At 44.5% G+C, this 27,203-nt stretch overlaps 2 protein-coding genes and 2 pseudogenes across 20 annotated transcripts in view; 3 read left to right on the top strand and 1 right to left on the bottom strand.

Annotated features, from left to right (window-relative positions):
- Positions 1–6,351, bottom strand: part of PIK3CG (phosphatidylinositol-4,5-bisphosphate 3-kinase catalytic subunit gamma) — a 32,965-nt gene extending 26,614 nt beyond the window's left edge. Inside the window, exons 1-3 of one of the 17 annotated variants that reach the window (XM_082691940.1) lie at positions 5,757–6,254; positions 4,327–4,404; positions 1,987–4,236 (exon numbers count right to left, since the gene is read on the bottom strand). In XM_082691940.1, the coding sequence (XP_082548066.1) occupies positions 1,987–3,981 (1,995 nt within the window). In that variant the 5' untranslated portion in view covers positions 3,982–4,236; positions 4,327–4,404; positions 5,757–6,254. Of the gene's footprint in view, positions 1–1,986 lie in introns of all 17 variants that reach the window. The other 16 variants (XM_082691941.1, XM_082691942.1, XM_082691946.1 and 13 more) reach the window with 16 other exon arrangements.
- On the top strand, positions 6,344–15,551 carry LOC309844762 (uncharacterized protein). Its single transcript, XM_082691972.1, has 4 exons — positions 6,344–6,403; positions 7,132–7,235; positions 8,139–8,209; positions 9,649–15,551. The coding sequence occupies exon 4, from the start codon at positions 9,801–9,803 to the stop codon at positions 10,260–10,262; it is 462 nt and encodes a 153-aa protein (XP_082548098.1). The 5' UTR covers positions 6,344–6,403; positions 7,132–7,235; positions 8,139–8,209; positions 9,649–9,800; the 3' UTR covers positions 10,263–15,551.
- On the top strand, positions 12,512–14,371 carry LOC309844752 (WW domain-binding protein 11 pseudogene; annotated as a pseudogene). The gene has a single exon. The product of its transcript is annotated as a WW domain-binding protein 11 pseudogene (transcript).
- A 7,402-nt stretch (positions 15,552–22,953) lies between the features above and the next one.
- LOC309844761 (large ribosomal subunit protein uL23 pseudogene) lies at positions 22,954–23,449 on the top strand (annotated as a pseudogene). The gene has a single exon. The product of its transcript is annotated as a large ribosomal subunit protein uL23 pseudogene (transcript).
- The last annotated feature ends 3,754 nt before the right edge of the window (positions 23,450–27,203 follow it).

Here is a 27,203-nt window from a genome sequence, read left to right as displayed (position 1 = left end):
CTATCTTTTTTCTCCCAAGGAACCAAAGAAATTCCCATTCCGCTTTATGTTTGCAGGCCTGTGGGTTTCTAGGTACAACATCCAGTTCTTACTCTGGTTTTCCAGGTTGGAAATGATCAATTCTGACACGATAACCTCTCTCTTATCTCCATGCTGTCAATGGCGCCTCTCAAGTGTGGGCCAGTAATATGTCTGTAGCTGCCATGAGGGTCTGAATTCTGAGAATGTGGTTATTTAGCCATGGTACTGACTTCAGAATCAGTTGTATGTTTCTGGCTTGAACGTGAGTCTTTTTGACCTTATTCGTGTTTCACTTCTGTAAACATGATGCTGGTCTCAACCAGGAGACCATTTTCATCAGGAATGAGTCATTCCCCCATATCGGAAAATGTCTCAAATAGTTTTACAAATGACGACTCTTTTTCACATTTACGACCACAGATTCAATGGTAGTATTACTTACTGACCTCTTTCATTTAAAACAGTTCCAAGAAGAATGTCATTCATTTTTCAATTCTGCACAATTTGCTTGTGAAGATGACAATAAAAGATAATTCATCAGTGAATTAAATTTCATTAATTTTCACTTGTGTTATGTCAGGATCTGAACTAGTCGGCTGAGAGAAAGACTAGGTACATTTAATAGATGAAAGCAAAGGTTGAATATCATATTTCAAAGATCTGCCTAATGATAAGGTGAAGATTCAGAGTTAAAGTTGAGAATATCCAAAATGCTCCTCAGAAAACTCAGGGGTCTTCTTCTAATGGTTGTTAATGATTTGACAGTTTAGTGTCTGACACTTGGCCTGGCTAATCTTAAAGATCTTGGGTCAAAATATCACGTATTTAGAACTGTCCCTGGTTTCCTCTAGCTACATTAAGTATCTCCAGGACCCCTGCCGATTTTCTCATACTATTCTGCAGGCTTCCCCCAAAGCATGTGCACAATTTGTTATTAAATATCTGTTTGTATGTGTATGCATTCGCTGTCAATCTTCTCCACAGCACCACAAGTTATGGGGAGGCAGAGACAGACCCGGTTGTGATCATGGGTCTGTATCTACCATCCAAAATGCGGGAAACACTCAGTACATGTTACTGAATTAATGTAGGGACATCTCTGCACTCTAAATAAACAATTCTCTTCTAATTCCTTTACTTCCTCTTCCTTGTTAAGCAGCACAATACCATCTGGGAACTGCTGTGGTGCCTGGAACCATGCCTCCTTTTTTTCAACTTCCTAGGTAAACCGTAATCAAATCGCTTAGCTTCTCTGGACTACAGGGAAAGGTGCGAGAACTGGAGTGGAAATCCTGGACCAGACCTGTCTAAAGAGAGGGGCTTTCAAGGTGCCACCCAGATAGGAGATGTTATTCTATGGACGGTGATGGGTGCGATCAGAGAGGCTGATCTTTTCTCTCTAGGACACACTCTCCTGCCATGGGATTGTTGCAGGGTATTGGAGGCCCTGCAAAGAGCAGGGCCTGGAGTTGGATTTCTGGTTTGATTCTTTCCCAACTATGTGACCTGGAGTACATTCCTTAGACTCTTCGTGCCTCTGTGCCCTCACACATACAATGCAAATGTTAATCTGACCTCTATCATAGTTGTTGGGAGAGTTCAATGTGAGAATACAGGAAAAGCATGCAAATCACTTGGAGCCTCCCAGTCTGGGCAAAAGGGAGCATTCAATAAGTCAGATCTGTCACTCATACAGTAAATGAGAACAAAGGACTCCTGTAGGGCCAGTTTTCCTAAAGAGCAAAATTGCTCAGGTCTTCAAAATGCTTATTGGCGGCCCCTCCAAGAGAGTACACAAGTAAATGGGACAGTTTGCCACTTTTTGATGTGGCTTCATCAGATCTACTGTGACTGACTGTGACACCATGGACAAAAGGCATTTGATGACCACTGCATGGGGAGACTGTGTACATGCAAATACACTCTCGAAGGACAGTGCTCTGGGGAGCACAGCAGCAGCCCTACCTGGACCAGCTGTAGCAGGTAATGCAAGACGTCATCGTCCTCCAAGCTCTCCAGTTTCTGAACTGCGATGGCTCTTACGTTTTCGTCCGAAAAGTTGCAGTCCAGGAGCTGCATTGTTAACCCAACATCCAAAGCACTTTGGTCCCAGACCTCCCGTCTGGCTAACAGTTGGTATGTTTTGGCTACAATCTCTTGTTGTCCCCATTTTACGGAGCTAAACAGCTTAGGATAGGCCTTTGGATGCTTAAGACTTTCGTATCTAAAATGCCAGAGCAGTTCTTTATCCTCTGCAGTGAGAGGGTTCAGTGGATCCGTGGCGATGATTGCCTCCAGTTGCTTGCGAAGCTGGTTGGGCATTTCCGCCCGAACCCGGTCCCCTTCAGGGTCAGGTGTGGGCCGATGCTTAGGCAAGGCGATGGGGTGGCAGTAATTGTCCAGAAGAATGGAGATGGACATGGAGTTCTCCTTGTCTGGGTTGGTCGCCGACGTGAGCTTGTCGGCATTGAAGCTCCCATGGTCTTCTCCCTTCCCGGAGATCTGCCACATGTGGAGCACGTACTCCCCGTGGCGCAGCAGGAACCGGTGGTCTATCAGCAGCAGGTTCACGTAATAGAGAAGCTGCGCTTTGCCTTTGGACTCGGAGCTGGGGCTCTCTGAGGCCACCTTGCCTGACAGGGCTGGAGTTTTGCTGCAGTAGATCTGGAGGTTCAGTAGAGCCCCTCTGGGCAAGTCTTTGATTTTGATGCTGAACTCGAGCCACACATTCCAGAGCACCTCCTCCGTGAAGGGTTTGGGGCTGGTTCTCCTTTGGCAAAGCACCTGCTGCCCGTGCTGGATGTTGGCCTCCACAAAAACCGTGAGGTCAGCGTTCCGGGGCAGGACGGGGATATCAATGCCTCTGATTTTGACCCTGAACTTCCGGTCGCAGTCCCACAGGGACACGGTGAACACACTCTCGTGGTCCTTCCCGTGGATGGTCAGCTGCTCGTGGTAGCCAGTGACTCCCGTGCAGTCGTCCACCAGGGGCCACTCTTCTTTCCTCACCTCGTCCAGGGCTGGGTCTGGAGGCGAGTCCAGCACCAGGTGAATCTCTTCTCCATTCTTGAGGCAATGTCTCACCCACTGGAAGTTTCTGATGGGCGTTTCACCCACCAGGTACTCATCGCGGCCGCACACGCGCAGCACAAAGTCCTGTTCGTTTTGGCTCTCAGGGATATCCATCAGAGACTTCTTCTTGGCCATCTTGGCGAAGAAGCTCTGGAGGATGGTGCCTGGGGTGTCGTCGGCCGAGACCTTGATGGTCTGGCTGGTAGTGCTGCGGTGAATGACGATGAAGATGCAGTTGTTGGTGATCTTCTTCAGCAGGTACTCCGGGAGGGGCTTGGAGGTCACCCACGGGTGCATGGCGTAGAGCTTGGGGTCGCGGCTCGCCACCTCTACCATGCGCGGGGTGACCAGGCGGCGGCGCGTGAACTCAAGCTCGTTGTCATGCACGTTGCTGACGTCAGTGACGTCGTAGCCAATGAGGGCGGTGAGCTGCCGCTGGAAGGCCAGCGTCTCCTCCGAGGGCGCGCGCCGCTGCACCACGTGGATCTGGCCCGGGCTCCGGTGCAGCACCTGCCAGTAGCGCAGGCAGTCCAGCGTCTGCACCACCTGGTGCTTGTCGTAGATCTCGTACCACTGACCCTTCTTCTGGTAGAGCAGGAGGAAGTGGTCCGGGCCGAGCCGGTGGTAGAAGTCCGCCGCCACGCTCGTCTCCAGCGCGCGCAGCCACACCTGGGCCTTCATCTGCTCCACGTTCCCATGGCCGGCCACGTGCAGCAGCGCCGTCTCGGGGGTCTTGCTGTTGCGCTGGCTGGTGGGCAGCACGAACTCGATGGGGATGAGCTCCATGGAGGACAGGCTGGCCGCGGAGCTGCGAGGCTTCATCCTCCGGCGCCGGCGGCGGTTGTCCTCTCTCAGAACCACGGGTTGTTCATAGTTCTCCAGCTCCATGCCCTACGCGACCTGGGAGCGGGGACACAAGAGGCTTTGTCACGGGAAAGGCACTTTTGTCCCACGAGGTGGCAGAAGAAGGGAGAAGAATGGTAATGACGCGCGCACATGAAGGGACGAAGGGACGTGGGGGCAGGAGCGGTGTTTGGAATCCGGGCGTGGGAATCCTGACCCCGCCCCTGGCATCTGGGGGCCTCGAGCAAGTTCAGGGATCTCTGCGCCTGTTTACCACCTGTCAGCTGGGATTAGGAATCCCTCAGAGGGTGAAAGAGGTGATTAAATTAGGTGATATCCTTGTTCAGCATGGGCGATAGGCATATGGGGGTTCATTTATCTTGTACTTACATCTGAAAATTTAAAAAGAGACGTAAAGCACTCATCTCGCACGGTCCCTCACGTGTTATAACGGCTCCAGGGTAATAGCTGTTTTTAAGCATATTGAAATGGATAGAGGACTAAAATCACACAGTTAAAGGGCCGAGTTCTAATTTACAAGGTGCAGTGTGAGATGTTGACCCCCCCTCCCACTTTGAAAATGGGCCTTTGACTTGTTTCGTCTTTGTTCAGTCTTACACTTCTCCTTGGGACCCAGACACCTCACCCAGCCACGCTGCACATTCTCGATTTTTCAAACTGTCTGGATCAGGTATCTTACTTCCTAGCCAACTTCCTGTCTGTCTTTTTTTTTTTTTTTTCCTTTCTAGTTAGAAAAGGTAGTAATTGCATTGATAATATTCAAAACCATCAGATTGGGTGATATTCCAGAGTAAGAACATTTGCAAGTATTTAAGTTTTTGAATTGGGAAATGGGTACACGTTGCCACTGTCATTGCTACATTAAGGGAGGATCTTAGGGGAGTCACCCAAGGCAGTACTCTTGTAGTAGGAACGTTCAGATGTTTTTCACTTTGCACCAATTCATTCCATCTGCTCTGCCTCCAACAGTGGAGAAACCACAGGCTGGAAGCAAGGATTTCTGGATTCTAGTGACCTGCTAGGTGGACCCCAGTCAATTATTTAACTTTTTTTTTTTTGCCTTCATTTTTTCATCTCTGTGATGAGAATTCACAAATTCATTTTCATCATTTCACTCTTTCCTCAAATCTTTAATAAGTACCTCCTCTTCACAAAACATTTGAGTACAAATGTGACAGAATGCAATAGGAAACACTTCCAATAAATAGTAAAAATATTAAAATTGAAATACAAACGAGGTGTTTTGATTTTAACATTTAGTATCAACACATTGTAAGATATATTCTAAATAAGAATCAAATATCGAAACAAAAGTTAATGTTTCAGAAAATACCATTTACTCTCTTAAATGACTAATGTTAGTGAGATTCATAAGTACTTATTTCCTTAAGAAAGAGCAGACCATTTGATATATACCGAAAGGAGTTTGATTAAAAGATAAGCAAGACAAGTTTCATTAGATTCAAACTTCTATTCAAATCTTGACCTGAACTTACTTTTAAAGTCAGTATTCCCTCTCTTCAAATATGATGAAGTTATATTTAGTAAAGACATGAAATTAACTGACCCAGAGGATTCTCTCTCCCAGCTTTTAATTCACTCTTTGGTCTGTGCCTATGTCCTAGATTAACGGTGGAAGAAGAGAACCATAAGGTACATTTATACTGACACGAGTTGAAATAAAATCGTTCCACATTGAGGCAAAAGATACATGCACAGCAATCGCTTCTGCCTCAGTGATACCGAACCATCTCACGAGATACCGGACGCAGAAGAAAACAGGCTGGCTAAGTACTCACTGCTCTCCTTCATGGCCGAGGCCACAGGCTTTCTCCTATTTAGGGAAGGCGTCAGAAACACCCTTACGCGCAGTAAGCAGTGAGCATGCACTTGTAAGACCGAGAAGCCGGTGGGCACAAGCCCCCGCGCCCTCCCCGCTTCCTCCTGAACAAAAACAAAACAAAACAGGACAGATGCACCTGCAGACGCTTTGGCCGGAACCTTGTGAATATCCACACGTCTAGGCTGGACTAGACAGTGAACCGGAGCCATTCAGCGGGGGTATCATCTCGAGAACCGACAACCCTTCCAGATAAAAATATTCGAGCTGAGGCGGAAGTGTCACTATTCTGAGTCAGACCCGACAAAGGGCAAAAAATAGAAGGAAGTAATACCTGATAAAGCCACCGAGAGCGAGGCGGAGATGCTGAAGGATCATTTGTTTAGTTTTTGCAAACAAAACGAATTCGAATCAACCCCGTGTGCCTCTAAGCTCTTCCGCTTTTCTGGGTCTCCCTTCATATCCAGATGCAGAGGAAGTGTTGCAGTTACCAGGAAGGAAGTTTTAACCAAGTTGATTATACGTGTGATTGCTCATTTTAAAAGTGTCAGAAATGCATTTCCTGTTATAGCACAGAGGGAAGCACGAGAGTGAACGATGTTTACGGTGTGTATATTCTCCCCTTTGAATGAATGCTTTAGAAGGGCAGAGACTGAAACAAATTAAAATACACATTCATAAGGCATAAATATGCGAGACAGAAATAGTTCTTTCTAGATAGTCCTGAGAAGGAAAGGCCTAACAGCCGCAATATTAGAGAAACAGTCTGGTTGGAAGCTTTTTAAGAGCCCAGGTAAGCCCATTAGCCCTGCAAAGCTCATTGAATTATTCCCCCCCCACCCCCCGGAATTCAAATGAACCCTTGCTCATCAGCTGTAACTGAAGGGTGGAGGGTGGGGAGAAACCTAGTGATCTAGGGGCCCGAGTTACCAAGCTGAATGAACATTTTCAAAGATAAGCTCTGAGAGCTTGTTTCTTCACCTTGCTAAGACATTTCTCTATATTTTCAGAGCATTCAGAGTCCAAATATCACTAGCGTGTGTATGTGTGTGTGCTCGTATCCATGTGTGCTGTTGGGGGAGACTTACTGTGACCGATATTGTCTACAGAAAAAATGGTTGTCATGGGAAGATTGGGGAGCTGAGCACTGACACACCATCAGATAGACAGTCACTAAGAGATAGCTTCTGAGTCCCATGGGAGTGGAGAATCCATAGAAAAACCATCCTAAATAATTTTTAGAGAGTTCTATATTTTCCAGGTGACCTCAGTTCTTTCTGGAACCCCTAAACCCACTCAGATCCTGAAGCAGTGTCCCCTCTCCTCTGCTCCAGGGTTTCCTACACTAGAGTTCATCCCCAATCTGGGTTCTCCTGGACTCTAGCTGAGCCCCAGGAACAACAGGGAGGATGGTGCTGGCCTCATAGCTTTCTTGGAGGTATGTAATTGAGAGGTTCTCTGAATTACTCTTACATCAAGATAAATTATCCTTGATCTGATCAGTCTCCTTTCACATGGACCCCTTGGGTCTTAGCTTTCTGCAGATAGTTTCTACAAATAGTCAAATAGTACCTGTAATCATGGACAGCAGCCTGCAAACCATTTGATGCGAGGACTGCCTCCCCAAAATTTAGAGGGGCCTCATCAGCTTCCCAAAGTATATTCCTACTTAGGAATCCTCCCTTAGGAGGATGGTGGATTTAGAAGCCTCAGAGCTGTCCTCCTGGTGGATTCTGAATGAGGGGAATGTGCTTCCCCACCGACTGTTGAAGGGGGGCTAATTGGGGCAGGAGAGCTGACCACAGAGGGACCATGAACTTGGCCAGATCTCTTCCCAGACTATTCAGCAGATCCCCCTCCTAGCCCTGGCTTAATCACACTCGGGGCGGGGGGGGGGGCACATCCCAACCTGATTACCCCCCCACCCCCCACTTCCCATTACATTAGTTATTCCGAAGAGCTAGACACTGGCTCTTGGGTCTCCTTTCCACTGAAGGAACTACTCAGCTAAGTCCAATTATACAAATATTGTCTGTTCTATGACTAAACTTGCAAATGGTTCAGGCTTTATTGGTGGTTTGAGATTAAAAATACTCTGCCCTTCCCCAAATCCTAATATAGCTGCTAAAATTTGACTATATGTCATAAGCGCTCCAAGGCAGAAGTTGTGGTCAATGTCTCCTTCCTTTCTGTGGATACTTCCTCCTTGCAGAAGAATCCTTTACGAGTTAGGGCCTCTTTCAGCTTCAGAAGACCCCTGGACTTCATCATTAATCTGCTTTATTGATATGTTTCTCTTTTCTTCTCCCCCACCCCATTCTGTGGATCTCCACGCATCTAGGACCATGTTTTTCTTATCAGTAGATCTACAAGACCTTCTGTATCACTCCCAACCATCGTAAGAATGACAAGGTAGGACAGATCAGAAAATAACCCAGTAAGATCTGTCAGTGGTTAGTGAACAGATTAAGAATGAATCATTTGCTATGAGGAAAGCTCATTGTGCTAGCCTTCAGAGAGTTTATTTACAGTCTAGTTGGAGAGATAAGATGTGCAGAAACAAAGCTAAGATGTACAATGAGATAGTACGTATAGGTACGATTAAGTACATTATATGATGTCTGCTACAAAAATGCAACAGTTTGAGGGAAGAGATCACTTTGGTGGGCTTTCCGGCTTAGGAAAGCACAGGGTGAGGGAAGCTTTTCTTTCCATTAGTAATCACCCCAAGAATAATAATACTATCATCACCCACAAGAACAAACTCTCCCATAGCACTTTCTATGTGACTTACATTGTTCCAAGCACTTGGATACATTACTTGATTTAATCCTCATCATATCCCAAGGAGGGCACTCCTGTTATCCCCATTCACGGGTCATGAAAATAATGCACAAAGTTGGGTGACTTGCCCCTGGGTCCCACAGCTGGGAAGCGGCAGCTGTCACAGTGTTTATTCCAGGGGACCATAGCTGTTTTACTGGGCTGTCTTCTCCACTGGACTGTGAGTTCTTGTGGACAGTGACTGGTCTGCTCATCACCGAATCCCGCAGGGCCTGACACAGTGTACATACAAAGCAAGGGCCTTGATAAATATTTGTGAAATGGATAGTTTGTGTAGGATATCTCCGTTTTGAAAATCAGCGGAGGGACGCCTGGGTGGCTCAGTTGGTGAAGCGCTTGAATTTGGCTCAGCTCATGATCCCAGGGTGCTGGGATCAAGTCCTGCATTGGGCTCCCTGCTCAACAGGGAGTTTGCTTCTCTCTGCCTGCCACTCCCCCTACTTGTGCTCTCTCTGACAAAAAAATAAAATCTTAAAAAAAAGAAAAAAAAAATCAGTGGATCTCCTTGCATTTACAGGAAGCAACAGGAATATGGGGGTGATCCCCCTTTAGTCTCCCAAATCAACCACAACCCAGGTATCCCCTCCCTCCCATCTAACCATGTAACCCAAAGCCCTGCAATTTGCCTTCTCTGGAAACTTCAGAACAGGAAATACGGGAGGAAACTGTTGTGTAGACTGTGGCAGGTGGGAAGAAACTCAGTGTAAGATTATAAGGAACTGTAAGGATGTTTAGAAACATCCCCCTTATAGCCCCCCTGCCTGATCCAATTTATTAGTTCTCTTTGTTGTTCCCTTAATATAAGGAACTGAAATATAAAACCCTAAACTCCATGTACCACCCATCCTTGTAAACACGAAATCCACCGCCCCCCCCGCCCCCGCCCAACACGGATGTTAAGACCCAGCCCTGGGACCTTGTCTGCAGAATTACCTGCAGACACTCTAGAAGTTTTATCTACCTACACACCTATCTACTATCTCATCACATGACTGTCTCTATCTCAGGTACCGAGATCGTGACAGAGACGGAACTGCAACAGCGAGTGCAGCTTCCAAACCAAAGATGGTGCCTGATTTCCCTGTTCTAGGGCATAGCAGAGACGTACAACAGGCTTAAATGGAGCCTGCTCTCAGAGCTCTGGTCCAGACCTGGAGCGATGGCAACAGAAGCGGCTTCTCAGGCCTTTACGTGGGACTTTGAACCTTTCCAAGCCCTGGGTTCTCTGCTTAAGAGTTTGGCGGAGGCACATCCCGTTGGAAGGAAGCCCAGAGGATGCCCTGCTTCTCCAGGTTCCAGAAAAAGAGCGCAGGAGTGCGGGCGGGGGGATGGGAAGTGGGAAGGGAGCGCGGACCCCGAGCCAAGCCCTGCGGGGCTGGGGACGCGACGAGGCCACCGCCCTGCGCCGCCCTCCTGGAGTGGCGGACTGGACTTGGGGCCGTGCGCCACCTGCCCGCCGCCCCGGGGCCCCCGCCCCATGCTCCGTTCCCCGCGGGGCGCGCGGGCCGGGCGGACCCCACAGCCTCGCTCCTTCGGGTATCTAGGGGGAATCTTCTTCGCCTCCAAAGCCCGGCCGCTGGCTCTGCGATTACCCATTTCGTGGTTCTGTTTAATCCGGTGAGAATTTTCCGCGGGTCCGGAAAAGCCCCAATGGGCGTGGCTCCACGAGGGTGTGAGTAGCCACCACCCCCACCCCGGGTTTCTCATTTTCTTTTATAGTGGATATCTGCCCCCTCCCCCTGCCCTTCCTTCCTTTTCTTTTAAAATAGTATTTACCGTCTTGAGCGGGGGAGGGGCTTCTGGATTGTTGAGATCACTGTTTCTGGATGATGTAGGGGCGGCGCGGAGTGACCACTTTGCTGAATATTCATCGAGTTGCACCCTCGATGGTCACTTTTCTGCGAGTGCGTTATACGTCAATATGGATCAACCATAGTATTTACCTAAAGTCATTTTTACTTTAAAAATGTCTGAAATTTAAGCAACTTTCCATACTTTCTTAATTAAGAGGGTTTCCCCCCGCCTTCTTGGCAGACCCCCTGCCTTGTGAATCTGGATGTTCCTGGTGGGGGCAGTGCCGGACCCTCGGGACCCCTGGACTTTCTTTCATAAAAAGTAACGGCTTTCCTGAGATGTACTTTACGTACCATTCCCTTTAGCTTTAACCTTGCTCCTGGTCCTCTAGGGCCAAGGCCACAGTCCTAATGCAGTCATGAGGGTATCCTAACTGAGCTAATCGCATAACAAAATCTCAGTGGTTTACTGCTTTCTGGCCTCTAGAGCTGGTGGGTTGGGGACAGGGGGTTCCAAGCATTCACTCCAGAACCGGCTCCCTCCAGCTAGAGGTTCTGCTCTCCGCTTGGCCCTTGAGGCCTCCACTGGGTTTGAGAACTGCCTGTGGCTCTCGTGCCGTCACTTCATTGGTCAGAACTCTGTCACGTGACCCACCGAACGGCCCGGGGACTGGGGAGCAGCCTCTCTGGGTGCCCCCCCCCGTGGGGGAGGGGAAGAAATGGAGCGTTCTGTTGGCAGCAACATAGGAGCGTTGTCAGCGCTTTGAGGAGCGTGATACAATGTAAGTAATATCATCTGAGTTCACGTGTTCTGGATTATTTCTGTCATGAGACACTTAGAAGGTGGCCCATCAGCGTTAGACCGTCACTGACATGATTGTATCTTATCTCCTGTCTATGCGGAAGGGTCAGCGATGAGTAGAGGCTTCCACGGAACCAGACACTGGCCATCCCCTCTGTAGCCTTTTCCCGATCTTCGAGAATAGCGCAGTTCTTCCTGCTTTTGCTGGGAAATGGTCTCATCAGGCGGCGCAGTTACCCAGAGAATCTGCCTTAGAGAACAGAGATTCCTAAACAGCTGAGCAAGTACATTAGTTGATCTTGTCAGAATCGAGGCCAACCAAAACACTTTTTAAGTCACACTTTTAGAGTATTTTGTGAATTATTATACCATCCCATCTCAAAGTTTATCAGTCATAATCCAAGTTTATTTTGATGATCTTAAGAAAACCTATTTTTACTAAAACATATGTATCAGCAGCAGTATAGAGCACTGAGGGAAGGCTCGGGTCACATGGTCCCTTGGAGACCAGGCTGAGGGAAGTCTACCATCTTGAACATGTGGCTTTGTGGTTGCCCGCATTGGCATCCAGCCAGAAGGTGCGAGTGGCATGTGACACGGTCGATTTTTTTTTTAAGATTTTATTTATTTATTTAGACAGAGAGCACAAGCAGGCAGAGAGGCAGGCAGAGAGAGAGGGGGAAGCAGGCTCCCCGCTGAGCAGAGAGCCCGATGCGGGGCTCGATCCCAGGACCCTGAGATCACGACCTGAGCCGAAGGCAGTGGCTTAACCCACTGAGCCACCCAGGTGCCCCTGACACGGTCAATTTTGATGGGCTGGGCCTGAAAGTGGGAAATGACCTTTCCATCTACATTTCGTTGACCAGAATGGAGTCGTATAACTACGCCTACTGCAAGGGTCTGAGCCTCTGTTGCAGTTCACCAGTGACCACCCAGAGATAGTGATGGGGTTGGTGCACAGCTGGTCATCTCTGCCACAGTGGGGCCAGCATCTCCTCTTTTTAAAAAATGAACCTACCTACCTTAGCTCTACCCAAATGTGATATACTAGGGATGCTGGTTTTAAGAAAAAAAGGAGATTTTGCTTTTAATACGATGGGTCTAGAAGGATGAAATATTTTGTTGTTTGATTGATAATGTAAGTATCAAAGGAGGGGTGTAAGCTTTCAAGATGGCAGTGGCTGGGTGGCTGACTGGTACACAGAGGTGAAGGTCCCTACGAGGTTTTTCTGGTTTTTTGTTTTAATGAACAAGTGAACCATACAAATGGTCAAGATGGGATGGAGATCGACATCATCCACCAAGAGTGGAAAATGTTTGAAACCCACAGACCAAGCCCAAAAAGAAGCCCGGAAGAGAGAATTAAAGAAGAACAAAAAAACAGTACATGATGGTACGAGCTGCAGTTCTGAAGATGCAGGATCACAAGATTATCCAGGACATGGAGAAATTGGAGGAAATGAAGTTTAACCCGGTGCAGCAACCACAGTTAAATGAGGAGGTGCTGAAAGACAAGTGTAAAAAGCTGCATGAAACCTTTGGACGTAATCTACGATTCTTTGAAAAAGACAGTCCGGGTATTTACAAAGAACTGAAAAAACTAGAAGTAGAATATGAACAGAAAAGGGCTCAACTTAGCCGATATTTTGACACTGTCAAGAATGTTCAGCGTGTGGAAGTGGAGAGCTTTCCCTTGCCAGATATGCCATGCTCCTTCCAACATCTTAATCCAGGACAGGCCTGGTGCCCAGCCACCCTCCATCCTTAAAAAGACTTCAGCCATGTTTGCTGTGCCATGTTTGCCCCCTGGCAGAAAACCTCCTGGTCCCACCACCTCCTCAAGCCTTGCAAATGTATGGCTGTAAATTGGGCTTTGCCCTAGATCTTCCCCCTCGTAGGCAGGATGAAGACTTGTTATATAGCCCAGAACTTGCTCATCGGGGTCATGATAATGATGTTTCCAGCTCCAGTGAAGATGATGGGTATCCTGAGGACATGGATCAAGATAAGCATGATGACAATACTGATGACAGCGACACCGACAGATCAGATGGAGAACGTGAAGGGGATGACCTTGTGGATGTGATGATAATGAGAGAGACAACAACGAAGGAAAAAAGTCAGGTCTGAGTGTGAGATTTGAAGATATGCCTGGAAAATCAGGAAGAAAAAGAAGAACATGAAGGAACTGACTCCCCTTCAAGCCGTGATGCTTTGAAGGGCAGGTCAGGAAATCCCCGAGTAGGGACGAGAAGTAGAAGAATTTTCAGAGGATGATGACAAAGATGATTCTGATGATTCTGAAGCAGAAGAGCAATCACAAAAACAGCATAAAGAGGAATCTCTTTCTGATGGCACATCTACTGCTTCTTCGCAGCAGCAACCCCCACCCCCCAGTCTGTTCCCTCCTCCTCAGATTCAAGCACCTCCCATGCTGGGACTGCCTCCTCTTGGACCACCCCTGGCTCCACCCTCGACCTCCCACAGGCCTTACTCCTGGACCACCTCTAGGAGCTCCTCCATTCCTGAGACTGCCTGAAATGTCGGGACTCTGAGGACCTTTAACCCAACTTTTGCCTCTAGGCCCACCACCAGGCCGATCTCCTGGCCCTCCCCCAGGTTCACCTCCAGGTCTGCCTCCTGGTCCTCCTCCTCGGGGACCCCTACCAAGGCTCCTTGGTGCATCTCCCTGCTCCTTCAGGTATCCCTCCTCCTCGTCCTGGCATGATGCACCCATCTTTGGTGCCTCCACTTGGACCTGCCCCATCTAGGCTTTTCCCACCAGCTCTGTTGCCGAACCCAGGGGTTTTATGTGCTCCACCCAACTTGATTCAGCGACCCAAGGTGGATGATACAAGTGCAGCCTCCATTGAGAAGAAAGCATCAGCAACCATCAGTACCAAGCCACAGATGACTAATCCCAAGGCAGAGATCCCTCGATTCGTGCCCACTGCATTGAGGGTATGTCGGAAGGATAAAGGGGCCACTGCTGCTCCCCAAAGAAAGTCACAGGATGATTCTGCTGTGCCTCTTGCCAAAGAAGCTCCCAAGTCTGGCCCATCTGTTCCTGTCTCAGTGCAGACTAAGGATGATGTTTATGAAGCTTTCATGAAAGAGATGGAAGGGCTCCTGTAGCAGCTTTTAATGCCAGAGCAGGTTTCTGTTCATATCAGTGGTTGGTGGGGAAAGAGGCTCTTACTAAACTTAGTGAAAGAGCGACTTTCACTGTCAGGGTATTTTTAAATTTCAGTTCAAGGAATATCCTAAGGTTTAGAATTTCTTGCATATAAGAGAGGATTATTTCATTCAGAATAGATGGGTTATTGAAGCAGTGCTGCTAATATACATTCCCTTTCATACCACCGTGTTCATCCTGTTTGTTCCCCTTCTCCAATTCTTTGGAAACTTGTGATCAGGGGGATCTTTGTTACTTACTTGTTTTGATTTTTTTCTTGTGTGCAGTGGGCACTGGAGTAGAGATTTCTGAAAAAACAGTTTATTTTACCCCAGCTTGCCTTTTGTGTTTGAGTTATTTTAATATTTTCTTATAAATACTTTGTAATATTTTAGTGAAATGGATCGCAGTGTCATCTCCTAATATAAAGCAAGATATGTGGGAAGAAAATGTACAATTCTTTGATTAAAATTATTTCCCACTCACCTAAAAAAAAAAAATATGAGTCCCAAACAGGGATAGATAGCGTGGATTGTTACCTGGTGCCAATGTACAGAGGAGTAAGAAGCAAAGCAGAAGTGATACCCGGTAGGGTTGGTGACAAATTGTCCAGTTCTAGAAGGCGAGCGCTAAGACAATATTCTCCAACCCTCTTTGAAGTTAAGATGATCATTGATTTGGTTTGACCTATGAAAGGTGAGCAGAATTGTGTCACAAGTTGTCATGTTTCCTCCCCTCTGCTGTGGGAAACTTGAAGAACTTGAGCCCATGTTGAGATGTCAACACGGCCCCTGAAAGGCTGGGACCAGCTGAACTACCCAGTTTACTCATGTTGAGCTTGCATATGGGCAAGCTGTTGTTTATAACCAAAATCCAACCTACTATGTTCTGACTCCCATGTCGGGTAAAGGTTCTCTTTGAAGAAACAGGCTGACGTAATATTCTGGATCAGATTTTAGAAGGTTAAATTTCACTCTGGGGAATTTGAAATGCAAAGCTGTTTTGGGTGAAAGATTGTAATGATATCAACTTGAAGTGGTATAAACCCTTCCTATGTATTCATTAAGATACAATAGCCATCTTGAAAATACTTCAAAAGTGATGCTATAAACTTCTTTATTATAAAGAATACCACAGAAAGAGCATTTTATCTAATGCTTTTAAAGTACACAATTATAGAAAAATAACCTCTAACTTCTTTTTCCAGCAGTTTTTTTTTTCCCCAGCAGTTTTTAAAAGAGATCTTACTTTCAGAGTTGTAGATGTAGAGTTTATTAAGTAAATTATATATTAATTTTTTTTGTCTTTGTTCATAAAACTGTTCCTCTTTTTCTTCAGGGATTTTTGTGTGGCTTTTCTTAGAACTTATTCCTTTTTAATTTTTTTTTAAGATTTAAAAATTTATTTTAGAGAGAGAAAAAGAGAGAGAGCGCATGTAAGCATGCATGCAAGCAGAGGGGAGGGACGGAGGTGGAGAGAAATTGCCAAGCAGACTCCTGACTGAGCACAGAGCCCATGCTCTGTCCCATATCCCTGAGATCATGACTGGAGCCAAAAGCAACAGCCGGACGCTTAACTGACTGAAACACCCAGGCGCCCCAAAACTTACTCCTTCTTGTGGTATTGAAATGACTGGAATTAATACCAGAGGCTCTTCTCCTCCTTTTATTTCCTCAGTTCTGCTTTAAAAATTCTATGATTACCATATTTAAATTGCGGCATCAGTGTATATTACCACTAGTGCCAATACTCACGTGGAAACCTTATTATCCTCTGCCCCAATATGCCTCATGATGAATAAAGGCGAGGGTAGTGCTACACCATACACCTCAGCGTGAGACAACAGGCTGTGAGTCTTTCCTACTTTACAGTACGGCAGGAAGTTCAAAACTTGGTGGGCAACAAGACAGACCACGCTAGCATTTCCCAAATGCCAGGCTTTGCTCTGGCTATGTCAGAGCCCTCTGGGAAACTGGTTAAAAACACAGGATTTTTGGTTTCACTCCATTGTCCCTGAATCAAAACATCCAGACAGAAGACCTGGGAATCTGCATTTTTATAATCTCTCCAGTTGATTCTGGTGGACAGTGGGGTCCACCTCCAGTGGGCAGCGTGCCCTCTCCATCCTTTCTTGGCCTCTGGGCCCCTAAACCACTTACGATGTGAGATGGTGAGATCCTTTGAGGGAGAGAAACTTCTGATAGAACGTTTGAACTTTGAGTTAACTAAATATGTACCCCAAAGGAGACAGAGTGCAGAAGGGAGGGGCAGAGACAGAGAGAATCTCAAGCAAACTGTGCACTGAGTGGGGAGCCCAACTCGGGTTCAGTTGCATGAATCTGAGATCACGACCTGAGCCAAGAGAAAGAGTAGGCCACTTAACTGACTGCACCACCCAGGCACCCCCAAAAGAGACGTTTTAAAATCGACAAGACTGGGGTGCCTGGGTGGCTCAGTGGGTAGAAGCCTCTGCCTTCAGCTCAGGTCATGGTCTCAGGGTCCTGGGATCCAGCCCCGCATCGGGCTCTCTGCTCAGCAGGGAGCCTGCTTCCCCCCAACTCTCTCTCTGCCTGCCTCTCTGCCTACTTCTGATCTCTCTCTGTCAAATAAATAAATAAAATCTTAAAAAAAAAATTGACAAGACGGAGGGACTTTTAATTGGCAAGTGTAATTTTTCCCAGTTGGTGAGGATAGAGGCTCAAGAAAAAGAGAAGTCAGAGCAAACGGACACCTTTTTGTCTTTGCACAACAGAATCATGGGATGTACACTATGGACCTCTTTGTCCTTTAAGCAACCCAGCCCCAAATTTAACATTAAAAAATTTAATTTGACATTAAGATTATTTTTCAAGCAAAATTTATTAAAAACCATTCCCTGGGATGTATTTTGGAAAATGTTGACCCACATCATTTTGCTGCTTCTCCGTGTGCCCGTGTACACATGTGCACTTACACAGTCTTAGAAAGCGTCGTCACGCACAATTTGGTGGCTTCCCCCAATGGCGGACTCAGACCACTGGGAAGTAGGATGTCGTGTGGATCTGAAGATTGCTGCTGTAGAAACTGAGACGTAGGAGTGAAAAAACTGGGAATGGAAGGTTTGGTATCTTCATTTATGTTTCTCCAAAACCACAGCCTCCAAACTGAGACAAAAAATTTGGGTGCCAGAACTTGATTTGGGAAATGATCCCAGGAAGCATAGTGATAGAATCAGATGGAGACACAGAAAGTGGGGGAAGGTCAATGACCACTGTGGGCACAGGGCTCGATCCCTCTGGGATGCTTCCAAAAAAATATGTGCAGCAGCCCCAGGAACATCCTACTGACGGGAGCAGGAAGTTGATTACTTACACTTCATTGGTCAGGGGTTACTCCTGGCCACATAAATCCTTCCACATTTCTGACCCTTCTCAGGCTTGGCCCAAATATGCCCTTCAGCAGAGAGACACAAGTGCTTGAGGCTGGAAGCTGTCAGTATTGTGGGAACCGTTTCCTGAAGACCTGGGTGGTGGTGGGCATGTTGGGCCAGGGGCATACGGATGGATTATTGACAGGATCTGCTATAACCAGCCTAACTCTCATCTTTTAAGGTCATTGTTTCTGCCCCTGTTGGCAAATAGTTAACTCTTTTTCTGTGGTTGTGCCACCAGCTGGAACTGCCTATTTTGACCTCAACTGTATGATCAGTCATAGCATGTAATGTACTTTTTTTTGATTGATTCAATATTTTATTTATTTATTTTATATAATTTATTTATTTGATAGAGAGCATGAGCAGGAGGGAGGGGCAGAGGGAGAAGCAGATTCCCCACTGAGCAGGGAGCTGAATGTGGGGCTCAATCCCAGGATCCTGATATTATGACCTGAGCTGAAGGCAGATACTTAACCAACTGAGCCACCCAGGTGCCCTTATTTACTTATTTTTAAAGAAGATTTTATTTGATTGTTTGTTTATTTACTCATTTAGAGAGTATGAGTGGTGGGGACCGAGAGAGAAAAAGAGACTCTCACGCAGATTCCATGCTGAGCACAGAGCCCGATGTAGGACTTGACCTTATAACCCCAAGATTCTGTCTTGAACTGAAATTGAGAGGCAGATGCCCAACCTACTGAGCCACTCAGGTGTGGCACTGATTGAAGGGTTTTTTTTTGAAGATTTTATTTATTTATTTGACAGACAGAGATTACAAGTAGGCAGAGAGGCAGGCAGAGAGAGAGAAAGGGAAGAAGGCTCTCTGCTCAGCAGAGATGCAGGGCTCGATCCCAGGACCTGGGGATCATGACCTGAGCCAAAGAGAGAGGCTTTAACCCACTGAGCCACCCAGACACCCCCTAATTGAAGATTTTTAAAAATTTTATTTACTTATTTTTTTAAAGTATTATTATTATTAACATGCTGTGTTACATTAGTTTCACGTTTACAGTATGATTCAATAATTCTGTACATTACTCAGTGCTCAGCAGGGTAGGTGTACTCTTAATCTTCTTTATCACCCGTCCTCCTATCTAACTCCCCTCTGGCAACCACCGTTCTCCATATTTGAGTCTGTTTTTTTCTTTCTTTTTCTTTGTTTGTTCATTTTGTTTTTTAAAAATTTCACACGTGGGTGATAGCATATTGTATTTGACTTTGCCTGACTTATTTCCCTTAGTATTATACCCTCTAGGTCCATCCATGTTGTTGCAAATGGCAAGAAATCATCCTTTTTTATGGCTGCATAATATTCCAGTGCACCACATCTTCTTTACCCATTTATCTATCTACAGAGACTTGACTTATTTCTGTATCTTGCCTATTGTAACTAATTCTGCAATGAACATAGAAGTACATACAATTTTTTGTATTAGTGTTTTCATTTTCTTTGGGTAAAGGCTTGCCTTACACACCAATTCTGGAGATATCTTTTCATCCTGCTTTGCAGGAAACAAATGATGTTCAGTATAATCTAATCTCATGGGACTATAAGTCTAAGAATAGGATAAAGTGTAGATAGGGAATTTAGTGGCCATGTCAGTCCTGTGATCAGAACCTATTGTTAGTGACTTAGGAGCTCAGTCAAACCTCGTCCCCCACACTCACATAACCTGACCTGCCATCATGGAAAGGAAATGTAAATTAACTGAAAAGTAGGTGACTCATTTTAACAAACATCTAGTGAGTCCTTATTGTTTCTTCTAATAAAGAACATACTGAGTGAAGGTAATCTTAGAAGTAAAATCATAGAATTTTAGAGCTGCTGGAAGTTATGCAATATGTATTTTGAGTCTCCTTTGTGTAGTGGTTAGGAATGTGGACTAAGCAGAGCACCTGGGTGGCTCAGTTGTTAAGCATCTGCCTTTGGCTCAGGTCATGATCTCCAGGTCTTGAGATCGAGCCCTGCATCAGGCTCTCCACTTGGTGGGAACCCTTCTTCTCCCTCTCCCACTCACCCTGCTTGTGTTCCCTCTCTCACTGTGTCTCTCTCTGTCAAATAAATAAATAAAATCTTAAAAAAAAAAAAAAAAGGAATGTGGGCTAAGGAACCAGGCTGCTTGGGTCCAAATGCTGATTCTGTTGCTTGCAAGCTAGCCCTGGGCAAATTACTTTGTATTTCTGTCTTAGTTTCTTCTATACAATAGTATCTATGTCATAACATTTTAAGGATTAAATGAATCAAAGCATGTAAAGCTCATAGTACTGGAGAGTGGTGAGCAGTGGGTAAATTTTAGCCATTAATTAATTGTATCCTGCTTCACAGAGCTGCCTGGAGACCTTTCCAAGGCAATGCCCTTAACTTGTGTCAGAGCTGAGACTGGAACTCATCCTGTTTTCTGATTTCTAGAACAATTTGTTTTTGGCACAAGTTGTTGAATGATGACAGAAAATCTCTAAAGGTGAGACGTTTGTTAGTCCTTGAGAGACAAAGTGAACAATGTTTTGAGAGCGATTTAAAAAATCACGACGATGGCATCACATAGCACATTCTATCTGTGAACATTAAATGTAGATGGAATTGAAAGTAAGGCCTAGAGGTCATCATGGCATCAAATCATTATGGAAGCTTCCTGAAAGCGAGGAGAGCCTTGAGCATGGTGCATCTGGGTAGCATTGAATTTCCTGGGAATAAAAAATGGGGAAGGCTTTCCGTGTGGGGAAAGGGCATGATGGTACCAAGAGGAGGTGCACATAAAACAGGGGCTCCCAAGAAGATGGGCTAGATGGCAGGGCACTGAGGCCACATCCTGGTGGTAGGAATAGTCTGGGTTCGTGCATGTCTTTTGTCTGGCCTACAGAGATTCACAAAAGTCTGGGTTAGCTACTTTATCTGGCATGGTTCTTCAGAGAAATAGAACCAAGAAAATGTGTGTGTGTGTGTGTGTAGTCTGAAATCACTGGGGTAGGCTGGCTGACTGGAAATTCAGATAGGATTTCAATTTACATTTTTTTTTTCTTTAAATTACCTGATAAAGAGAAAACAGAAGCAGGGGAGTGTGGCAGAGGGAGAAGCAGGCTTCCTGCTGAGCTGGGAGCCCCACACAGGGCTCTATCCCAGGAACTTGGGATCATAACATGAGCCAAAGGCAGCCCCTTAACTGGCTGATCCACCCAGGTACCCCTCTATTTACATTTTTGAGACAGAATTCCTTACTCTTTCTTCTCCAGGAAACCTCAGTTTTTTGTTTGTTTGTTTGTTTTGCTGTTAAGTCCATCAACTGATTGAATGAGGCCCTCCCACATTATCAGAGGTAATCTCCCTTGCTTACAATCAGCTGATTGTGGATGTTAACCACATTTACAAAATATCTTAATAGCAAGACCTAGACTAGTGTTTGACTAAACAATGGGGCACCATAACCTAGCAAGCTGACACATAAAGTAACCATCATAGCTACCAACATTTTAAAAATCTCTAGATTTTAAAAGAAAGAGCCGGATTTCTAGATTCTTCGGACAAATGGGAAGATCTGGCAACTCTGGATGGTAAACCTTTTAGATGAGGGATGGACTTCAGGATTGCCTCAATTTCCACCTTGTCCGTGGGCATTTGGATTTGTATCCTGAACCCTCAGGGGGAATGGAGAAAACTGAGTTTGGAACCCTCAGAGGGAATGGAGAAAACTGAGTTTGGAAGGCAAGACCATTTAATGGAGGACGTTGAAATCTAAGTTCAGAAGAGAATCCCAGCAGCAAGGAAGAAACTTGGAGATCTTCCAGGTCAGCGATTTATCTGTGGGGAGTGCTGGGAAGGGGGGAGGGGCATGGTGGGAGTAGTAGGATCTGGTTCCTGGGAATGCTTTCTTCTAATGGTTCCACTTTGATCTGGTTTATGTTTTGGGTTACTCAGAATTTTGAAGACCACTCTTCAAGACCAGCATGGCCATTTCATAATTAAAGAAACTGAAGCACAGATTCTCAGTTTGGATTTTATATGACGGGCCATAGAGAGCCTTTGAAGCACACTGCCCAGGAAACAGCCAGTAGTTCATGTCAGCAAACTTGTCTGACATCTTTTGTTATGCTGCACACGATAATATCCTGATGACTATGAATAAGCCTCTGAATGTGTGTTTAACTCCTTATGGATCCCTTGCTCTCAAGTGTATCTAACTCCTTTTTGAATCTATATTTTTTACTTACCTCTCAAGATAATTGATTATCTTCACGTCTCTATTCCTAGAAGTACATCAAGTGGTCCACCTGTTTCCATCTTCAACTTAAGATTGAATTTTTAGTTAAACAATAGAAGTGTTCAGAAGTTTAAGAGCCAAATGTTACAAAGATGGAGGCAAAAATGGAGACAGATTTTATCTCCAATTACATATAATGAATCCAAAGAACATAATGTTGATGTGTATCTACCTGCTCATATAAAGTCATCAACGTGTTTTTTATCTCAGAGGATTTTAAAAAGTTTACCTCAAAATGATGTTTTAAAAAAATTCCTCGAGCCCTTTTTCATACGAAAGAGGTACCAGGTAAGAAGTACTTGACCTAGTGAGAGATTGGGAGCAAGAGGACCAGGGAGAAGCTATTTCATTCCCCTTGTGAAGTACTCATGGCCTAGACCGGATAGTAGCTCCAAAAATAAAGAAGAATGAGTAATGACTGCAGACAAGCTGGAGATGAGTAAGAAAAGAGTGGGCAGAGGTAAAGGAATCTCTAAGACATTAAGCCTGTGGACCAGGAAAATAATGTTACTTTTGGCAGAAATGGGAAAACTAGGAAAAGATTGCATTTGAAGGACCAACATCTTGAACATCACTTACTATATTTGGGGTTCAAGTTTACTGACTTCACCCTTCCTTCTGTTCCTTTTAAACAAATATGTGTTTTATTTTGGCTGGAGGATTTGCCAGATAAATTTAATATCTGATAGGAATGACTGAAAATTTGGTGACATTGTAAATGTCTAATATTCACTTTTGATTTGAAAAGATTTATTTTAAAAAACCTTAAAGGGTACAGACAAAAGATAAACTTTAAATACATAGCAAAATAAACATATGTAGCATTAAGTGAATTAAATTCTTATTAAAGAAAATGTGTGGCCCTTTTACGAAGATGGCGCCGAAAGCTAAGGAGGAAGCCTCTGCCCCTCCCAAAGCCGAAGCCAAAGCAAAGGCTTTGAAAACCAAGAAAGCGATGCTGAAAGGCGTCCACAGTCACAAAAAAAAGAAGATCCGCACTTCACCTACCTTCCGACTACCCAAGACTCTGCGTCTCTGAAGGCAGCCCAAATACCCTCGAAAGAGCGCCCCCAGGAGAAACAAGCTTGATCACTATGCCATCATCAAGTTCCCCCTGACTACTGAGTCAGCCATGAAGAAAATAGAAGACAACAACACACTTGTGTTCATTGTGGATGTCAAGGCCAACAAGCGCCAGATCAAACAGGCTGTGAAGAAGCTCGATGACATGGATGTAGCCAAGGTCAACACCTTAATCAGGCCTGATGGAGAGAAGAAGGCATACGTTCAGCTGGCCCCTGACTATGATGCTTTGGATGTTGCCAACAAAATTGGGATCATCTAAACTGAGTCTAGCTGGCTAAATCTAAATACAGTTTTTTCATGATTAAAAAAAAAAAAGAAAAGAAAAAAAAGAAAATGTGTGAAATAATGAACTTTTAATCTCTGTTGTGAATTCTATTGCAGAAGTAGCTTTAATTAGCTTCATACAATTCCCTTGTTAATATATGTAAATGAGCACCTAGCATTGTACCCCAAAGTTACTTAATTTAATTTAATTTTTTTAAGATTTTATTTTTTTATTTGACAGAGACAGTGAGGGAGGGAACACAAGTGGGGGAGAGAGGGCAGGAGAGGGAGAAACAGGCTTCCTGCTGAGCAGGGAGCCAGATGTGGGGTTTGATCTCAGAACCTTGGGATCATGACCTGAGCCAAAGGCAGATGCTTAACAACTGAGCCACCCACGTGCCCCTAAAGTTATTTAATTTTAATACAATTTTCCCTCTGAGTCAGTGCTTTCTTAATTGAACTTTTCTAGTCCCCAGGGTGAATTAAACTCTGCCCAATCTCATCCTCAGATGAGAGGATATTGTCTCAAAATGCTTTGTTTATATCATAAGTCAGAATATCATCTTTGACTTTAATATAAAAAGATGACCTCAGGGGCCTCTGGGTGGCTCAGATGGTTAAGCATTTTCAGCTCAGGTCATGATCTTGGGGTCCTGGGATCAAGTCCCGTATTGGGCTCCCTGCTCATTGGGGAACCTGCTTCCCCCTATCCATCTGCCTCTCCCCCAGCTCATGTTCTCACTTGTTCTCTCTCAAATAAATAAAATCTTAAAAAAAAAAAAAAAGACGACCTGAGCTGGCCACAGTCTTAAACAGATGGCATTCTTACCAATACATTGTAGGAAATATTTTGTATATAAATACATATACTGATGTCCCATACGATGACGACCATTACAGGAAATATAAACTATATGACCCGCTGGAAAGCAGAAGGAGAATAGAGAAGTGGAGGAGACAAGGATGAGTGTAGTAGAAGGCTGGAAAAATGAAGACTGGATTTTAGGAGACAACCACCATTTAGGGGCAAAAGGAAGAAATCCAGCCATTCAAAGAAATCAAAAATACACAGAGCAATAGAAAAACCCAGAGAACCTGACAGCAGAGAAACCAAAGGAGGAGAGCCTTCCAGGAGAGGATAAAGGTGGCTGGTGACCAACCAGGTTAAGAAGCAGCAGAAGAAGGTGCTGATAGGTCATTGGATTTCATTAGGAAGTGTTTGGTCATGACGTGGAGAGAACAGTTTTGGGGGCATGGGGAGAATAGATGTCATATTGAGGTGACAGTGAATCTGAAAGGGTGAATGGAGAGTAAACAAAAACATGGGTTGATGGCAGACCAGAAAGAGCTGGCATGATATTTTCAGAGCACTAAACGAGAAAAACATGCAGCCAAGAATACTATATCCAGCTAGGCTATCATTGAAAATAGAAGGAGAGATTAAAAGCTTCCAGGACAAACAAAAACTGAAAGAATTTGCAAACACCAAACCAGCTCTACAGGAAATATTGAAAGGGTTCCTCTAAGCAAAGAGAGAGCCTACAAGTGGTAGATCAGAAAGTAACAGAGATCATATACAGTAATAGTCACCTTACAGGCAATACAATGGCACTACATTCATATCTCTCAATAGTTACCCTGAATGTTAATGGGCTAAATGCCCCAATCAAAAGACACAGGGTATCAGAATGGATAAAAGAACAAAACCCATCTATATGTTGCCTCCAAGAAACTTATTTTAAGCCCGAAGACACCTCCAGATTTAAAGTGAGGGGGTGGAAAAGAATTTACCATGCTAATGGACATCAGAAGAAAGCAGGAGTGGCAATCCTTATATCAGATCAATTAGATTTTAAGCCAAAGACTATAATAAGAGATGAGGAAGGACACTATATCATACTCAAAGGGTCTGTCCAACAAGAAGATCAAACAATTTTAAATATCTATGCCCTCAACGTGGGAGCAGCCAACTATATAAACCAATTAATAACAAAATCAAAGAAACACATCAACAATAATACAATAATAGTAGGGGATTTTAACACTCCCCTCACTGAAATGGACAGATCATCCAAGCAAAAGATCAACAAGGAAATAAAGGCCTTAAACGACACACTGGACCAGATGGACATCACAGATATATTCAGAACATTTCATCCCAAAGCAACAGAATACACATTCTTCTCTAGTGCACATGGAACATTCTCCAGAATAGATCACATCCTGGGTCCTAAATCAGGACTCAACTGGTATCAAAAGATTGGGATCATTCCCTGCATATTTTCAGACCACAATGCTCTGAAGCTAGAACTCAACCACAAGAGGAAGTTTGGAAAGAACCCAAATACATGGAGACTAAAGAGTATCCTTCTAAAGAATGAATCGGTCAACCGGGAAATTAAAGAAGAATTGAAAAAAATCATGGAAACAAATGATAATGAAAATACAATGGTTCAAAATCTGTGGGACACAACAAAGGCAGTCCTGAGAGGAAAATATATAGCGGTACAAGCCTTTCTCAAGAAACAAGAAAGGTCTCAGGTACACAACCTAAACCTACACCTAAAGGAGCTGGAGAAAGAACAAGAAAGAAACCCTAAGCCCAGCAGGAGAAGAGAAATCATAAAGATCAGAGCAGAAATCAATGAAATAGAAACCAAAAACATAATAGAACAAATCAACGAAACTAGGAGCTGGTTCTTTGAAAGAATTAATAAAATTGATAAACCCCTGGCCAGATTTATCAAAAAGAAAAGAGAAAGACCCAAATAAATAAAATCATGAATGAAAGAGGAGAGATCACAACTAACGCCAAAGAAATACAAACTATTATAAGAACATACTATGAGCAACTCTACGTCAACAAATTTGACAATCTGGAAGAAATGGATGCATTCCTAGAAACATATAAACTACCACAACTGAACCAGGAAGAAGTAGAAAGCCTGAACAGACCCATAACCAGTAAGGAGATTGAAACAGTCATTAAAAATCTCCAAACAAACAAAAGCCCAGGGCCAGACGGCTTCCTAGGGGAATTCTACCAAACATTTAAAGAAGAACTAATTCCTATTCTCCTGAAACTGTTCCAAAAAATAGAAATGGAAGGAAAACTTCCAAACTCATTTTATGAGGCCAGCATCACCTTGATCCAAAAACCAGACAAGGATCCCTTCAAAAAAGAGAGCTATAGACCAATATCCTTGATGAACACAGATGCGAAAATTCTCACCAAAATACTAGCCAATAGGATTCAACAGTACATTAAAAGGATTATTCACCACGACCAAGTGGGATTTATTCCAGGGCTGCAAGATTGGTTCAACATCCGCAAATCAGTCAATGTGATGCAACACATCAATAAAAGAAAGGACAAGAACCATATAATACTCTCAATAGATGCTGAAAAAGCATTTGACAAAGTACAGCATCCCTTCCTGATCAAAACTCTTCAAAGTTTAGGGATAGATGGCACATACCTCAATATCATCAAAACCATCTATGAAAAACCCACCGCAAATACCATTCTCAATGGAGAAAAACTGAAAGCTTTTCCGCTAAGGTCAGGAACACGGCAGGGATGTCCATTATCACCACTGCTATTCAACATAGTACTAGAAGTCCTAGCCTCAGCAAGCAGACAACAAAAGGAAATTAAAGGCATCCAAATCGGCAAAGAAGAAGTCAAATTATCACTCTTCGCAGATGATATGATACTATATGTGGAAAACCCAAAAGACTCCACTCCAAAACTGCTAGAACTTATACAGGAAT

The sequence above is a fragment of the Mustela nivalis genome (assembly GCF_964662115.1).
Source record: "Mustela nivalis genome assembly, chromosome: 12".
Lineage (NCBI taxonomy): Eukaryota > Metazoa > Chordata > Mammalia > Carnivora > Mustelidae > Mustela > Mustela nivalis.
Note: the sequence above shows the minus strand (reverse complement) of the source record. Positions and strands in the feature narration are given on the sequence as shown.